At 38.9% G+C, this 14,994-nt stretch overlaps 1 protein-coding gene across 25 annotated transcripts in view; it reads left to right on the top strand.

The window, feature by feature from the left end:
* The window catches only part of ESRRG (estrogen related receptor gamma), a 401,788-nt gene extending 389,579 nt beyond the window's left edge, over positions 1-12,209 (top strand). For all 25 annotated transcript variants that reach the window (XM_061475106.1, XM_061475098.1, XM_061475113.1 and 22 more), the window contains one exon: positions 8,438-12,209. In XM_061475106.1, the coding sequence (XP_061331090.1) occupies positions 8,438-8,682 (245 nt within the window). In that variant the 3' untranslated portion in view covers positions 8,683-12,209. The remainder of the gene's footprint in view (positions 1-8,437) is intronic.
* The last annotated feature ends 2,785 nt before the right edge of the window (positions 12,210-14,994 follow it).

Raw genomic sequence — 14,994 nt, 5'->3', positions numbered from 1 at the left:
ATCCACATTTTAATATCTTCAGTTGCTACATCTGCTTTCTTTCAAAACTTCCACTATTTATTTTTCTAGTTTAAAATATATTCTCCTTTTTATAGCTGTAGAGAGGATGGATGCAGTATAGTAAGACATCTTCAGTGTTTCAGACATTTCTGCCATATCCTCACTGCCTAGAAAGGTTCCCAGGTTGACTCTACTCTAAACAGTAGAAAAAGATGGGTTTATAGCTCTGTATCTGTGTTAGTGATTTATGATACGGTGTCATAGTACTTTCCCAGCTAGCATATAGAAGCAGGAAAAAAGAAATTGTAGATTGCCTTCATATTGATTATATTTTGTTTGGATAAATACCTCAAACTTTTGTTTTGGTCAACAAATCTCACTATCGTGTGCATTAAACCCCCCCAACTGCTAACTTTTCTTTAGGCCTATCTACTTGTGCAGCACTCAGTCTGACATGATCCTGCCATTTGGTGTCTAATAGGTGTGGAGGAAGAGCTGTTTTCTAGGGTGATTCTCTGACAGCTGTTATGAAATATTCCCTTTCCAGGGTTGGCCAGTGCCATGCTACTTCTATCAATGTCCAGAAACGCAAGGTGCATCAACCTTGTAGATTTTGAGTGGAGCGCATATAGCACCTGAAAAGTGTAAATACACGTGCACAATACTGAACTGCATAGACATTTCAGTCCTGTGTACGGTAAAGTCTATACGGGTCTGATTTCAACAGTTACATTTACTATGCAGTGCTTAATATTAGGTTAGTTTTAAACATCTGCATTGATTCGATAGTAATTAGTACAGCCTTACTCCAGAGAAGTCCCTGTCTGTAGGGCATTGCCCTTATCCTCTCAGTATTACAAGTTCTTTCCTTCTTTCTCTACCTTCTCTACACAGAAGCAGGTAGGCACCTTGAAGCCGCAGCTTCAGGCAAGCTGGCACTGATGAGCACTTTGTTTACCCACGCAGAAAATCAACTTTGAATGGTTTCCATTAACATGCATGTACCAATTACTTCCTCGTGTGTAAGGGAAGGGGAGATACTTACAAAACAGGTGTGAAGCTTACACCAGTGCACACACGCACATGGGAACGCTCCAACTCAGAAAAGATGACCTGCTTGTCTCTTTTGTATTAGAAAATGCTTTCCTAGATAGATTAGTTAATACTAAACAGGGAGTTGCAGGTGAGCAGTTTTTTGAAATTGCCTAATCAGTAAGGACTAAATTGTGCCTTCAGGCCCAATGTTGCAGAAGAGCTTAGGAGTCACAACTCAGATTTTTAAGAGAAGCTGGGTTCCCATCTAAGACCTAACATAAGAAACTAAGGTGCCAAAAGGCATTAGCACATTTGAAAATCTGATCCGTGTGCATCTGCCTAATAGGCATCTTGCAAAATCTGACCCAAATGTGGATGCTAGGCGCTTAAAACTCTAACCCTGTGCACTGCTGAAAATTTGATCTGAAACGCTAATACTAGCCGTCTCGCCTGTACCTCCAGGAGGAGAAAAGGATCTGTGCTCACCATCACAGTTTCTGATCTCTAACCCAGCACCCTTTCGGTACTGAAGGAGTGAGAACTAAGAAGTATCTTGTGCATTTCAGTATAATAAAGTGCAGATCAACAGTGATGCCTGTAAAGTTACATGATCTTCTATCCTGGTAGAATCATAGAATCATAGAATAGAATCACAGAATAGTTAGGGTTAGAAAGGAGCTTAAGATCATCCAGTTCCAACCCCCCTGCCATGGGCAGGGACACCTCACACTAAACCATGTTACCCAAGGCTCTGTCCAACCTGGACTTGAACACCACCAGGGATGGAGCATTCACAACCTCCCTGGGCAACCCATTCCAGTGCCTCACCACCCTAACAGGAAAGAACTTCCTCCTTATATCCAATCTAAACTTCCTCTGTTTAAGTTTTAACCCGTTACCCCTTGTCCTGTAACTACAGTAGAAGTATTTGTTCTTTCTGACAACATATTTAGCTTTCCAGCCACCAAAAGAGTATACTCAGAGCACTAAGCTATCACCATTAAACAATGTTATCATAATAAAAATTAATTGGTAGAACTCTCTAAATCACTCCACAGGACATCATTTTTATTCCCAGAATAGACTGTGCCTTATGTCACAACACACTGTATTTCTAATAATGTCATTTTTTTCATTTTGTTTTATTCAGTCTTCTTGTCAGTGTTAGAATTCATGATTAAAACATACCTATCATGATACAAAATATAGATATACCTGTGTGTTACCAGTGTTGATTTTGCCAAATTTAAATAGCAAGATCTGTTAACTCTTTCGTGTAATTTGTAGAGTGGTACAGCATAGAAACTAATTCTTTAAAAAGGAAGTTGCTACTGTAGTCAGAGATTTTGTGTAGCTTGAACACAATTTCTTCCTCATACTCCATTTTCAAGTAATCAAATAGATGGCATCCACAATTAACTCTTAACTCACTGTTACTCATCCCACTTTTCACCGCGCTAGACTACTGTCTCTCGGTGGTGATTATGGCAAGTACTTATATCTTGTAGTGGCTAAAATGGATTTTGAAGCATTAATACATCTTTTTTAGCTGGTATCATACCCCCAACTCTGTCATTCAAATTCCCCTTTTCTAGAGTTATAGTAGCCTTATTGAGTAGGTACTCAGACCAGTTCATAATATGCAGTTTGTTCTGCATTGCAGAAATAGTCTTTAATTTATTGACCTCATTGCCTAGTCCTAGTGGAAAGTAAGGGATAACAAAAAAAAAAAAAGTAGTTTACTACATTTTAACTTACCTTATGCCTGTGATTTTAGATCACTGCTAATTCAGTTCACCCCTGCAATAAATAGGTGTGTTCTGTGAAGTAATTTCTTGTCTTACTACAGCTTCATTTCCTGCTGTGTTTTAAAAACTGTTTTGAGGCTTCAGTTCTCATGTCTCTTCCTAAAAGTAGACCAAATGAGTACAATCCAGACTAAAACCTTCTTCACTAAAATCCTAGAAGTCTGCTTTACTTTTTTTGTTTCCACTGCCTATAATTCCTATGGACAAGGAATTCTTGATTTATTCCTCTTTAATTTCCAATATATATCCCTATTGAAGTTTTTAATAGAATAATCCAGATGTCAGACCATTTTGCCATACTCTTCTGCAAGGCAAAATACTCTGTTTATCTATGTGCTTGTCTCTTAGCCTAACCATGCACACCCTAGCAAACAGTTCTGTGCAGGAAAGACAGGTAAAAGGATGGTCAGAGTTAAGTATATTTGCTGACCCTACACAGGGTAGACCAAAGTAAGTATCTGGGGCAATTTGAATTGTAAATTGGAAAAGGCTGGGAATTCTTGCTGGGTGAGGGAACCAAAAGCCGTGTTTGATTTACTAGCAACAATTTCCATGGGTTGATTCTATCTTGAGCAATATGCTTAAAATGTTCTGTTTCCCATAAAAGTGATACAGAAACAAATGTGGGCAAGCACTTTGAAAAGTGCAAGTTTCCCTGTGTAAATATGGCTTACATTTTGGGCAGTAGAGGAAGAGGTTCTGTAATTCTGGGAACAGTTCACCCATCAGTAAACACTGCAGTGTTTTTTATGGGATTTTTGGATTGGCAACACAATCTAGATACTACATTCCTCTTGTCTGGGACATAATCCAGATTTAGATTTTGTTGTCCTTATGTAAAGCAAAAAGCATTTTGCCTGCTGTTCTCATTCTTCATCCTATCCAGTTCTTCCAGGATCCTACAACTTCCTAAACTGATTTATTTGGTTTGGGTTTGTGAGCTGCTCAGCTACAAAGAGTCACATCACAGCAATTGCAGTCTTTCAAGTACTTGTTGGTATTTGCCTCTCTGATGTGCTTTATCAGCATCTTAATGTTCGCTGCTGCATACTCCCTGCTGCTTAATTCACTATAATAATTTCTTCCTTTATGCTGCCCGAATTTTCTGACATGAAGAAATGCTTCGAGACCCCTAGGTGTTTACTACTTCTTAGTAGTGTTATATACAAAATACACACATACAAGGCTTAAACTTTCCTCAAAGCAGTAATTTGAGAGGTCTCCTCACCCTCAGTTCAGGTGTTTTCCAACCTTTAGCTAGTTGTCGCCCTCTGTGGTGTGTTCTAAATGATTCCTGGTTGGCTGGATGTTTGTTTGCTGCATTTGAGATGAAGCTTGAATTTTAAATGAGGTAGACTGAATTTTTGTCTGCACCTTGTGTTTTTTCTTGGATGAGAACTTGAGTTTTCTCCCATTTCTTCACAGTCAGCTGATCAGAAGAGGTACAATTCTATTTTCCCATTCTGTGATGGTGAAAGAAAGCATTTGCAAGGATATTCTCCAAGCATAGCTCAATGAGTTGATGTCCTCATTTGTGCATCTCACTATCTCCCATTGCAGCGCTGATCAGTAACAACTTCTGCCCTGCTAGACTGAAATCCCGTGTTCTCAGCAGTGCGTTGTGTCAACAAGTCTTATGTTTCTTGAGCTCTGCAGTTTCACTAGCATAGGGTATTTTTGTTGTTGCAGGGCATGTATGATCAAATCCTGCTTGCTTTCAAATGGCAACCTTTTCAAATTACCCTGTTTAATTTCATTGTTTATATAGGCACTGATTTTTAAGTGTGTTACACCTGGCTATAGCTATCCTCTGGATATTACTTATGTAATTGTAAATTATCCAGACTGTCTACAAAGCTAGTTTAAAACAAAACAACCAACCAAAGCAAAGGGGTTTTCTTGGCAGAGGAAGAACATTCTAAATCTTTGTAGCTAACTTATAATTCCATTTCATATTGTTTGTGGAATTATTTCTTTATCTCTGGGTTGTCACAGAGACAACCCATTGCATATCCTAAAATTATAGTGGTTCTTGTTGACATCGCTCTCTCTTGCTAATGAGCATTGGGTTTATCAGCAGCAAGTTAACCTGCTCTGAATTCAAGTCTACATCTGCCAGTCTGTAGTTACTGGAGACTTCTCTTTTCTTTTATTTTTCCTCTTCTTTCCCCCTTAGCTAGTTCAGCATTTTCAACCATTTTCCTTATTTTCAAAGGCTTAAAGCCTGAGGGATTAAGGTGTACATTCATTTAATATCGGGAATAAAGTGGAAGTTCCAGACTGCAAGGCTAAAACTTGAAGAAGGATCTTTGTAGAGATTAGTATTTTCCTGGACAATCTGCAAGCTGAATGAAGGTCTAATTAAATTGCACAGATTGAGTGAGTTTGCATTTAAACAGTAGCAGACCCTAGAATGGGTAAAGCTGAAATGAGTTTGAATCTTTTCTGTAAATGAGAACTTAAATTATCATAGTAATTTGATTAAATAATTTTTAAATCTTTTGAATAAATCACCATTTTAAAAGAACAGTTTGAAGTCTTAATCACTGTTTGGAAGTGCCCCCCTCTCTGCTGTTTTTTTCTTACCCCATTTTCTGTGACAGAATCTGTTTCCTAAGGCACAGCTTCCTAAACTGCTCCATGAACCACTATTTGGCAGCAGAGTGCTTGCATTAGGCCAGTGGAGAGCTGGCTGGTCACGTTCTTCCCCGGTGCTAAATTGATTTCAAAGACAGCAACAAATACATTAAATGCTTTACTACTGTTATTTTTGCATGTAAGCAATTGTGCTATTTACATGAGGGATGGTATGCAGTCACCCTTGCAAGGAGAGGATAAAATCCCTTGTTGCGAGATGTTCTCCACACGGTGGAATAGTTTGAGAGCATGGAGTGTAATAGCTATATCCGAGGGCAGGTTTTGATTCACCTTCTATTCTTGCATTTAATGGGGGTTTTCCCTTCTTCTTGTCCCCTCCTCACTCAGTCTCTGTGTAAGAATTATATAGAGCATAGTTACTGCTAATGCTGTAGGCCAAATTGCTATCCAAACTGCAGAGCTAAAGATCTCGGGGAAGTTTCATCTCTGTGCAGAAACTGTATTAGTGTGGACTCCATCCGTCTGTTGTCAAATGCAGACATAGTCACAGTTACAAATACTGATTCTGGGAAGAATCAGACTGAGATAAAAACTAAACATTTATAGTCAGGTTCTCCAGAAAGATCTGTTTCTTTATGCAGTATGGTGTAAAACAAAAAAAAATCACAGAAGAGTCAGTCTTTGACTTGCTAAGCTGATACAATGCAATACCAACTTAATGCTTGGTTCCCCAGCAGATGTGGCCCTGGAACAGGGGACAGGAGGAAAATACATGTAATTTCTGCACAGGTTGCGTGTGGTTTATGGAAGCATTAAGTGGAATAGCACATGGTGTATTCCAAAGCACAGCAGTGAATATCCAAGGATTGGGTAAAGAGTCAGGGAGTGAAGACGACAGTTTGCTTGGGGTTTGCATTCCAAATTAAGCCCAGTGGCTGGACACTATGCTTAAGGCATCAGTCACGTTTGTATGTGTGTGTTAGCACGTTTGTATCGATTACATGTTTGTAGGATACAGAATTCCTCTGCTTTCAGCACAGTGCGCTTTTATGTGTAGTATCACATCCCTGCAGTGAACATCTGAGCTACATGTTTCTAAGAGCATGTATTTGCTAAGAGTCAGAATTATTAAACATGTAAAATCCTCATAGGACTCCATTATGTGTAATTAACAGATAAACTGTCATCAGAATCAATAAAACGTGCTAAATGATCCAAACTTGTATATAATTGTCTGTTTTAGAGCAGGAGCTGTAACTTTTTTTTTTCCTTTTAAATTTGCACATTTGTTTTGACAATAGAAGCTGGGATATTTTTGTTAACCTGTTATTTACTGGTTCGCAGTTTAGTTTACATGCTTGTGTTTGAAAAGAGAGAGTTATTTATTATCTTGCCTAATTATCTGAGGAAATAGTTGCACGTTGGCTTCTGGGGAATGAATCTTAGGTACAATTTAATTCTCTTTATGCAATTCAGGTATTTGAAACACGTGCGAAATTTAATGTTATCATTAACAGGTTAAAACATGAGGCTCTGTCAAAATAATGATCCAGAGCATCAGACTGCTTAATACAGGGCTTGGAAATCATGATGGAAGTGGGTTCATCACCATCCAACTCTGTAGTCATTATTCTGGAAACAGGAGCTTTATTCCAAAAGCAAAAATTAATGTGCAGAGCAGAGTTGTACTAACTAGAGTTTTCAAGGATAACACCATGTCCCAGTTTCACCCTGAGTGGGGCTTGCATAATGTAGCCTGTCCCTAGGACTTGTACATCCTCGCAGTGTTTGTATTTTCAGATGGTGTTTTATTGGCTCTGTAAGACTGTCGACCGTTCAAGTTTTGGAAGCCAATAGGGGCTGTTAGTGGCCTCATTCACCTCTGACTGTGCTTCCTTACTCACATTCACCTCACTTTGGACCACATCCGGGTTTTTTTTTTGCATTTATAGCTACATAAAAATCAGAGAATTAGGGCTGCTCATCCAAAGTCATCTCAGCATGGTCCAGTAACTTCGTGTTCATAGGGACATCTTCCCGTTCTGTATCTATGCCGTTGAGGGTTTTACAGCTATTTCAGTTAGATCTTTTCCTTTTATTTCACACTTCCTTGCTTTAATCTTTCTGGGTCATGTAGCAGTTTAGTTTAGTTCTTATTGTGTGTTGTGCCTGGGCTTGTCGCTCAATACTTAGACCACCAAAACATCTAACCTATACTGGGAAGGTACAGGGTGAGTTGTTTGCTTTGAGTGATTTATGAAAAATGCAAAACCCCAACAACAAGAAGATAAATCACCTTCTAAGTGGGTGGGAGAGCAGGATTACACCTTGTAGGAGATGTTAGCTTCACAGAACAAAAGCTGTTCAGGAGCATACTAAGTGTTGCCCCATCTCTGTGAATGTGTCTGGGGCAGAAGAAATTTGCTAAACCTATTGGGAAACTTTGTTTCCCTTGTGTCAGTGCAGTGGTCATAATCCCACGATTAGCATCTCTGAGCGGTGGGTACTGACCGAGGCTTCCAGCTTCACCACCTTGGAATGCGGCACAGAACTTTACTGAGCTTTTCTGTAGTAGGGCAGTCATTCTTGCTTCCCTGATAAACTTTAGAGCTCAGTTCATACAGCCCTTTGGCAATCTCATTTCTTCAAAACAATAACTGTAAGAATCATAGAATGGTTTGGGTTGGAAAGGACCTTAAGATCATCTAGTTCTAACACCCTGCCACGGAGCGGTTTATGGAGTAGCAAGTGTGACCATTGTACTTGTTTGAGGAGGATGAGGAAAAGGATTACCTACACCAGAGTAAATTATACATTTGTAGTTCCACAGTGGTTCCAGATATGTTCCTGAAGATCAATATATAGGTTAGTGGGTAATTATCTTCCTTCTTTGTGAAAGAGGATGGCCAGAACCAGTGAAAGCATTGTGCAGCCATAGCATTAATGGAGTTTTGGCACACCAAACTGAAACCTCCTGTCACTCCTTTGTTTTGCAGACTCGATGCACATAGAGGATGTTGAGGCAGTGCAGAAACTTCAGGACGTCTTACATGAGGCTCTGCAGGATTATGAGGCCGGGCAGCACATGGAAGACCCGCGCCGTGCAGGCAAGATGTTGATGACCCTCCCGCTTCTGAGGCAAACCTCCACCAAGGCTGTTCAGCATTTCTACAACATCAAACTGGAAGGCAAAGTCCCGATGCACAAACTTTTTTTGGAAATGCTGGAGGCCAAGGTCTGACTAAAGCATCATGGGCTTCCCCATCATGCACGTTTTAAAAAAAAAACAACAAAAAAATTAAAAAAAAAAAAAAAGGAAAAAAAAAAAGAAAAAAGGGAAAATAAACAAGATAATAATGGCAAAGAAACTTAGTGTTTAATTAAGGAAAAAAATGACTGCACTGATATTTAGCAGCAAGACTGTGAAGCAGCTTTCAACTTTTTCTTCTGTGTCTTTCCGATGCAGTTTTTTTCTTTCCCTTTTCTCTCTTTTTTCCTTTCTCTTTTTTCCTTTCCTTTTCCCTTTTTCTCTTTTTTTCTTTGCTGCTGAACTTTCTAAAAGAGGTCTCTAATTGAAGAGAGATGGAAGCCAGGCCTGCCAAAGGATGGAAATCCATAATATGGATGCCAGTGAACTTATTATGAACCATAATGTCCCCAATGACAAAGGAATCAAAGAGAGAACCATCGTACCTAGCAGTACAGTACAACACGTTGAACTGACTGAATGCAGTATTAGATTTCATAGGAGCAGTCTCTTAATTAGACGACTAAGCGACGATGCATCGGCTGCTTCTTAATCATTGCATTTTCCATCTAGATCAGTTACAGCCATTTGATTCCTTAATTGTTTTTTCAAGTCTTCCAGATATTTCTTAGGTTAGCTACAATGTAACTTTTTCAGGGAATAGTTTAAGCTTTATTCATTCATGCAATACTAAAGAGAAAGAAATACTGCATTTTTGTGCTGGCTTGAACAATGATGAACAATAATGAAGGACAAATGAATCCTGAAGGAAGAATTTTTTTAAATGTTTTGTTTCTTCTTACTAACGGAGATTTTTTTGTACCAGCTTTACCAGTTTTCAGCCATTTATTAATGTGGGAATTTATCTTACTAAAGCAATAGTCGAAGGGAAGGTGCATATTATCACGGATGCAATTTATGTTGTGTGCCAGTCTGGTCCAAAACATCCAGTTTCTTAACATGAGCTCCAGTTTATAACTAAATGTTCACTGACTCTCAAAGGATTAGATTACACCTACAGTATATCCGAGTAGTCTAACATAGAAATACTCCGTGTCAAATACCAATCTGTAACGGTGTTAGGAGACAGCGACTGTACAGAGGTATAGTTGCTACGTGATTTCTAACTGCTTCAGTTGCAAATGAACGAGATACCGCCTGTTTGCAAAATTATAACCTTACATGCAGAAAAAACCCCTATGAACCAATAGTAGCTTAGAGGCAATGAGGCAAATGGTGACATTTGCAAAATTAAGAAATCAGAGTAGTAGACTTCTGACCAAATTGAAGAATTTAACACTTCTATACCTTACTTATTGATTTAGATTTTACTTTGTAAATGGCAATCTTTAACAAGTAGCTAAACCAGTATACGTGCTTTTCAACCAGTATTGTCACAGCATGAAAGTCAGTCAGTTTCAAGACTGTTACGAGGTGTAATCTAATGTATAAACCAATTAGATGCCCCCAGAAATCTACAGTCGCTAAATAACCAATAAACAGTAACCTCCATCAAATGCTATACCAATGTACCAGTGTTAGTAGCTGCTCCCTGTACTATGTGAACATCCTTATTCTATGTACACAGATGTAATTAAAATTGTAATCCTAACAAACAAAAGAAATGTAGTTCAGCTTTTCAATGTTTCATGTTTGCTGTGCTTTTCTGAATTTTTATGTTGCATTCAAAGACTGTTGTCTTGTTCTTCTTGTGGTGTTTGGATTCTTGTGGTGTGTGCTTATAGACACAGGGTAGAATTAGAGACAATATTGGATGTACAATTCCTCAGGAGATTACAGTAGTATATTCTATTCCTTACCGGTAATAAGGTTCTTCCTAGTAATAATTAAGAGGTCGAAACTCCAAACAAATACTCGTTATGAACAGATACACACTGAAATCATAATATTTTCAAAACAAGGGATAATTTCTGTAACAGTTTATTATAGAATACCAATGTATAGCTTAGAAATAAAACTTTGAATATTTCAAGATTATAGATAAGTCTAATTTTTAAATGCTGTAAATATAGCTTTGATTCAATCATCTCTCAGATGTTGTTATTAACTCGCTCTGTGTTGTTGCAAAAACTTTTTTGGTGCGGACAGGTTTCCAAAACTATTGCTACGTTGTGTGCTTTAAACAAAATAACAGTGGGCTGATGCTCCATCGGCCTCGTGCTAGGAAAGAAAAACAACCTGTGTTATCTATCATTAGCTATATGGGACTATATTGTAGATTGTGTTTTCTCAGTAGAGAAGTGACTGTAGTGTGATTCTAGGTAAATCATCATTAGCTATTCATGCAGATGGTCAATAACTTGAAATTTATAGCTGTGATAGGAGTTCAGAAATTGGCACATCCCTTTTGAAAAATGTCAAAAAAAAAGAAAAAATAATACAACTCCTGGGAAAAAGGTGCTGATTCTATAAGATTATTTATATATGTAAGAGTGCAAAAAAAAAAAAGTTTATTTTCCAGAAAGTTTGTGCAGGGTTTAAGTTGCTACTGTTCAAGTACACTATATATATATAAATATATAATATATTGGTTTTGCTGTATCACATTAAAGAACTTGGGCTTCAGGGTCAAAAGCCAATCAACTAGAAGTATACAAACAGACACAGAAAATGGAGATGTGTGAAAGGCACACTGTGCAAAGTTTAGTTTTTGTTTTCCGTACTTGTTTGGAGCTGCGAAAGAACAAGTATCTCAAGAGGGTAAAACCATTACCTGAAACATAGCTGAGAGAACTGCATGGGCTTTATAATGTTGTTCATCTTAAACCTTGCTGGAGAAGAGTTCTTTCAATACCACTTACTTAATGTGAAGTGTTGGGAAAATTTCAAAGGGTGTATGTTTTAGCCATAACAATTTAATTTCTATTTTTGCTTCATTTTTTAATTATTTTTTTCTTATTTAAAGCAATATGATTGTGTGACTCCCCGAAGTTACACATTTGTTTCAATCAGATCAGATTGTTGTATTTATTCCACTATTTTGCATTTAAATGATAACATAAAAAAGATATAAAAAATTAAAACTGCTATTTTTCGTATAGAAGAGAAAATGGGTGTTGGTGATTGTATTTTAATTATTTAAGCGTCTCTGTTTACCTGCCTAGGAAAACATTTTATGGCAGTCTTATCGTGCAAAGATCGCAAAAGGACAAAAAGAATTAAACTGCTTATAATAATCCAGGAGTTGCATTAATAGCCAGTAGTTAAAAACCGAAAGAGAACAATGAATAAAAACAAACATGTCTATAGCTGTAGATGGGCTTCACATCTGTATAGCAATCAACTGTATATTTTTGTGATGTGTATCATACCGTGTGCTCCAACCAATGTCCATTTGTGTAAATGTATTTATTTTATATTGTATATATTGTTAAATGCAAAAAGGAGATATGATTCTGTAACTCCAATCAGTTCAGATGTGTAACTCAAATTATTATGCCTTTCAGGATGATGGTAGAGCAATATTAAACAAGCTTCCACTTTTGATTGCTTTTATTTTATTTTTGTGTTGTGGGGTTTTTGGTTTTGTTTTCTTTTTTTGGAGGAGGAAACAGAGCAATTGGCATTACCTTTCATTACTCCCATTCAACGAGGAGCCACAGTGTTATCACTTCTTTCTTAAAGTGCAGTATGAGGGTAAATAAAGGCTATATAAAGCCTTGTCAGAATGAATTCCAGTGTGGTACAAGACATTTTGCATACTCTTAAATATGCAGAATGTCTCATAGCACATTAGAATTCTGGCTGGCAGGCCTTTATATAGCACTTATTTAATCTTAAAGCATCTTCACATCAACCTGCATTACTTAAAATCATTGCCTCTCTGTCAATGCCATAAAAGAAAACTTTCCCACTATCATAAGATCACATTAATATAATCTAGAAGTACTTATTTGCCTTTTCCGTCAACAACTGAGTCTACCATTCATTTCCTACTGAAGGAGACTCCTTTTATGTGTTCTGTATTTAAAAAAAAAATAAATTAAAAATCTGTATTATTTGATCCAGCTATTCTGAATGGAAGTAACCACCGGAGAAATCATATAGATTGGTGTTAATGAAGAGCACTGATAAGTCATCAGCTCCAGGGGGTTGAGCAGCAAGGGAGGCTGCAAACAGGCAATAAAGTGGCCTCTCAGCCTTTTCCCCCTGACAGGCATTGCTCTGGGTCAGCCCTTTTCCTGTGGACCCTTCTGGAACCCTCACAGAAGTGCTAATGTGTGCTTTTCTTGCTTTTTAGCCTATCTTGATAGTACTTTGTCATGTTTGCCAACATATTTCTCACCTTTGCTGCTGGAGGTTCTCTGGAGGTTCTGGCTGATGGCGTGAGGGCTGCTGAGCAGGACAGAATAGCGATGCTCAGGGATGGGAATTGTTTCCGCCAAGGTACTGGGGCAGTGCTAGGGGCTGTCTGTGCTTCGCAGTCTCTCCATAGCAAGATGCCTTTAAGCGGGAGGGCACCTGTTCCCTGCTGCCAGCACCTTCTGTATTCTAGGACATAGGGTTGAGTAAAAGGAGTAGCAGAACAATAGAAAGATGAATCCTGTGTGGACTCTTCAGAGGAGGTCAGAATTGGGTCTTGGTGTTGACAGTGCCATGTACATAGGCATGCATGCATACATACATACGTATGTATGTATGGAACGGGTTTCCCCCCCCCCCTTTCTTTAGTGTTCTGATTTTGAATTATTGCAAAGTACCTCTCTGAAGGAAAGCATAATGCTGCATCATGATGTTAAAGTGAAAAAAGTACTGCGAACTTTACACACTAGAGGGGGAGGAAGTAACAGGCAGCACTCCCATGCTTCCTCATTGTGTGATTGTCTTTAATCATTGGTTAAGGTGTACATGTACAATTAAAAAATACTAATGTTCCTGTACTATTTCTCATGAAGCACCATACAATCATAAATTTAGCATCCTGGAAGAGGAAATAGAGGGAACACTGACATGCCTCATGGCTGGAAGTGTTCAAGGCCAGGTTTGACGGGGCTTAGAGCAACTTGCTCTAGTGTGAGGTGTCCCTGCCCATGGCTGTGGGTTGGAAGGTCCCTTCAAACACAAACCAGTCTGTTTCTGTGATTCTATGAAACCACCCTGCGGTTACATCCCACCTTGTTGGGATGTAACTCTCCAGAGCTGTTCTGGGTTTTTACTTTCTGTTTTCTTGCTGCGCTTTCTGAAGTAAAAGCCACGACAGGCATAGAAATCCATAGGAAGTGTTTTGGTAGGCAAACGTGTTTCAGCAGGTATCTGTGGGTAGTTTGCTAGGAGCACAAACCTCTCTAAGCAATGCAAATAAAAGGGCTTGGGGTGCTGGCATTCATACCTCATCCAACACATCCTGCTGCAGCTGTCAGGTGTGGGGCTGCAGCAGCATCACTTAGCTGAGATAAGGGGATGGCAAACTATAGAGCCTTCCCATTGTGAACATGGCTTAGCTCATCAGAACTAGCGTATGACTGACATGACTTGCATCACCCTTCCCATCCCTAACTCTCCCCAGCCAACAGAAGAAGCCAACCCAGCATCAGAGAGTGGTATTACCACTGTAGGAGTTTGTTGGACAGCTTCTGCCCTACCACCACAGCAGCCTGGACACGGAGCACGCTGTTGTTCCCATGCTGTTCCACTGGCACTGTGGAGCTGGCCAATGCCATCAGTATTGATGCAAAAGGAAAATGAGATGCTTTGCTGAGCTGGCTACTAAATGGCGTGGAATTTCTGATGGACTCCAAGTTTTCTTTGGAGCTTTGCATGCCAGTACTTGTCTAACTTGAGGTCATTTGGGCTTTTTGGTTGGTTGGTGGGGTTTTATGGCCTTGTGAGTCTGCAGTGTGAAAAGAACTGGCAAACACCAATGGTCTGGTGTGGTCCCACCAGCTGACCCTTAGAGAAAGGTATGGTGTGAAAATCATGCATCAGTCAGTGCTATTACACATGCAGTTACTATGTGTTAATACAGTGCCAATACTGCTGAAATAATAACAGAGGTTAAATATGTAAAAACCCACCCCAAAACACAAGAAAACCATCAAAACAAAAGCAGAGGTGAAAATACTGTCAGTAGGACAAGCCTTCCTGCTTGTATGTCTTTTAAGTTTCTTCCTGCAGCATTGCCTGATAATACCCTAGGGGCAAAGAACACCTAAGCACAGAAACACCTGAGATTTTTTGTCTACAGGCTTTTGCATCAGAAAACACCACTTTTAATTTGCTTTTTAATGTTACCTGACTCGTGCACTGAACTGAAGACTGGGGCAGCTTCCATCTGTTTGCCAAGTA

Source organism: Pezoporus flaviventris, unplaced genomic scaffold (genome assembly GCF_033815535.1).
Source record: "Pezoporus flaviventris isolate CSIRO_AGI_PZ_B2104156 unplaced genomic scaffold, CSIRO_AGI_Pfla_v1 ptg000083l, whole genome shotgun sequence".
Classification (NCBI taxonomy): Eukaryota; Metazoa; Chordata; class Aves; order Psittaciformes; family Psittacidae; genus Pezoporus; species Pezoporus flaviventris.
This window is presented reverse-complemented; position numbering and strand designations above follow the sequence as displayed.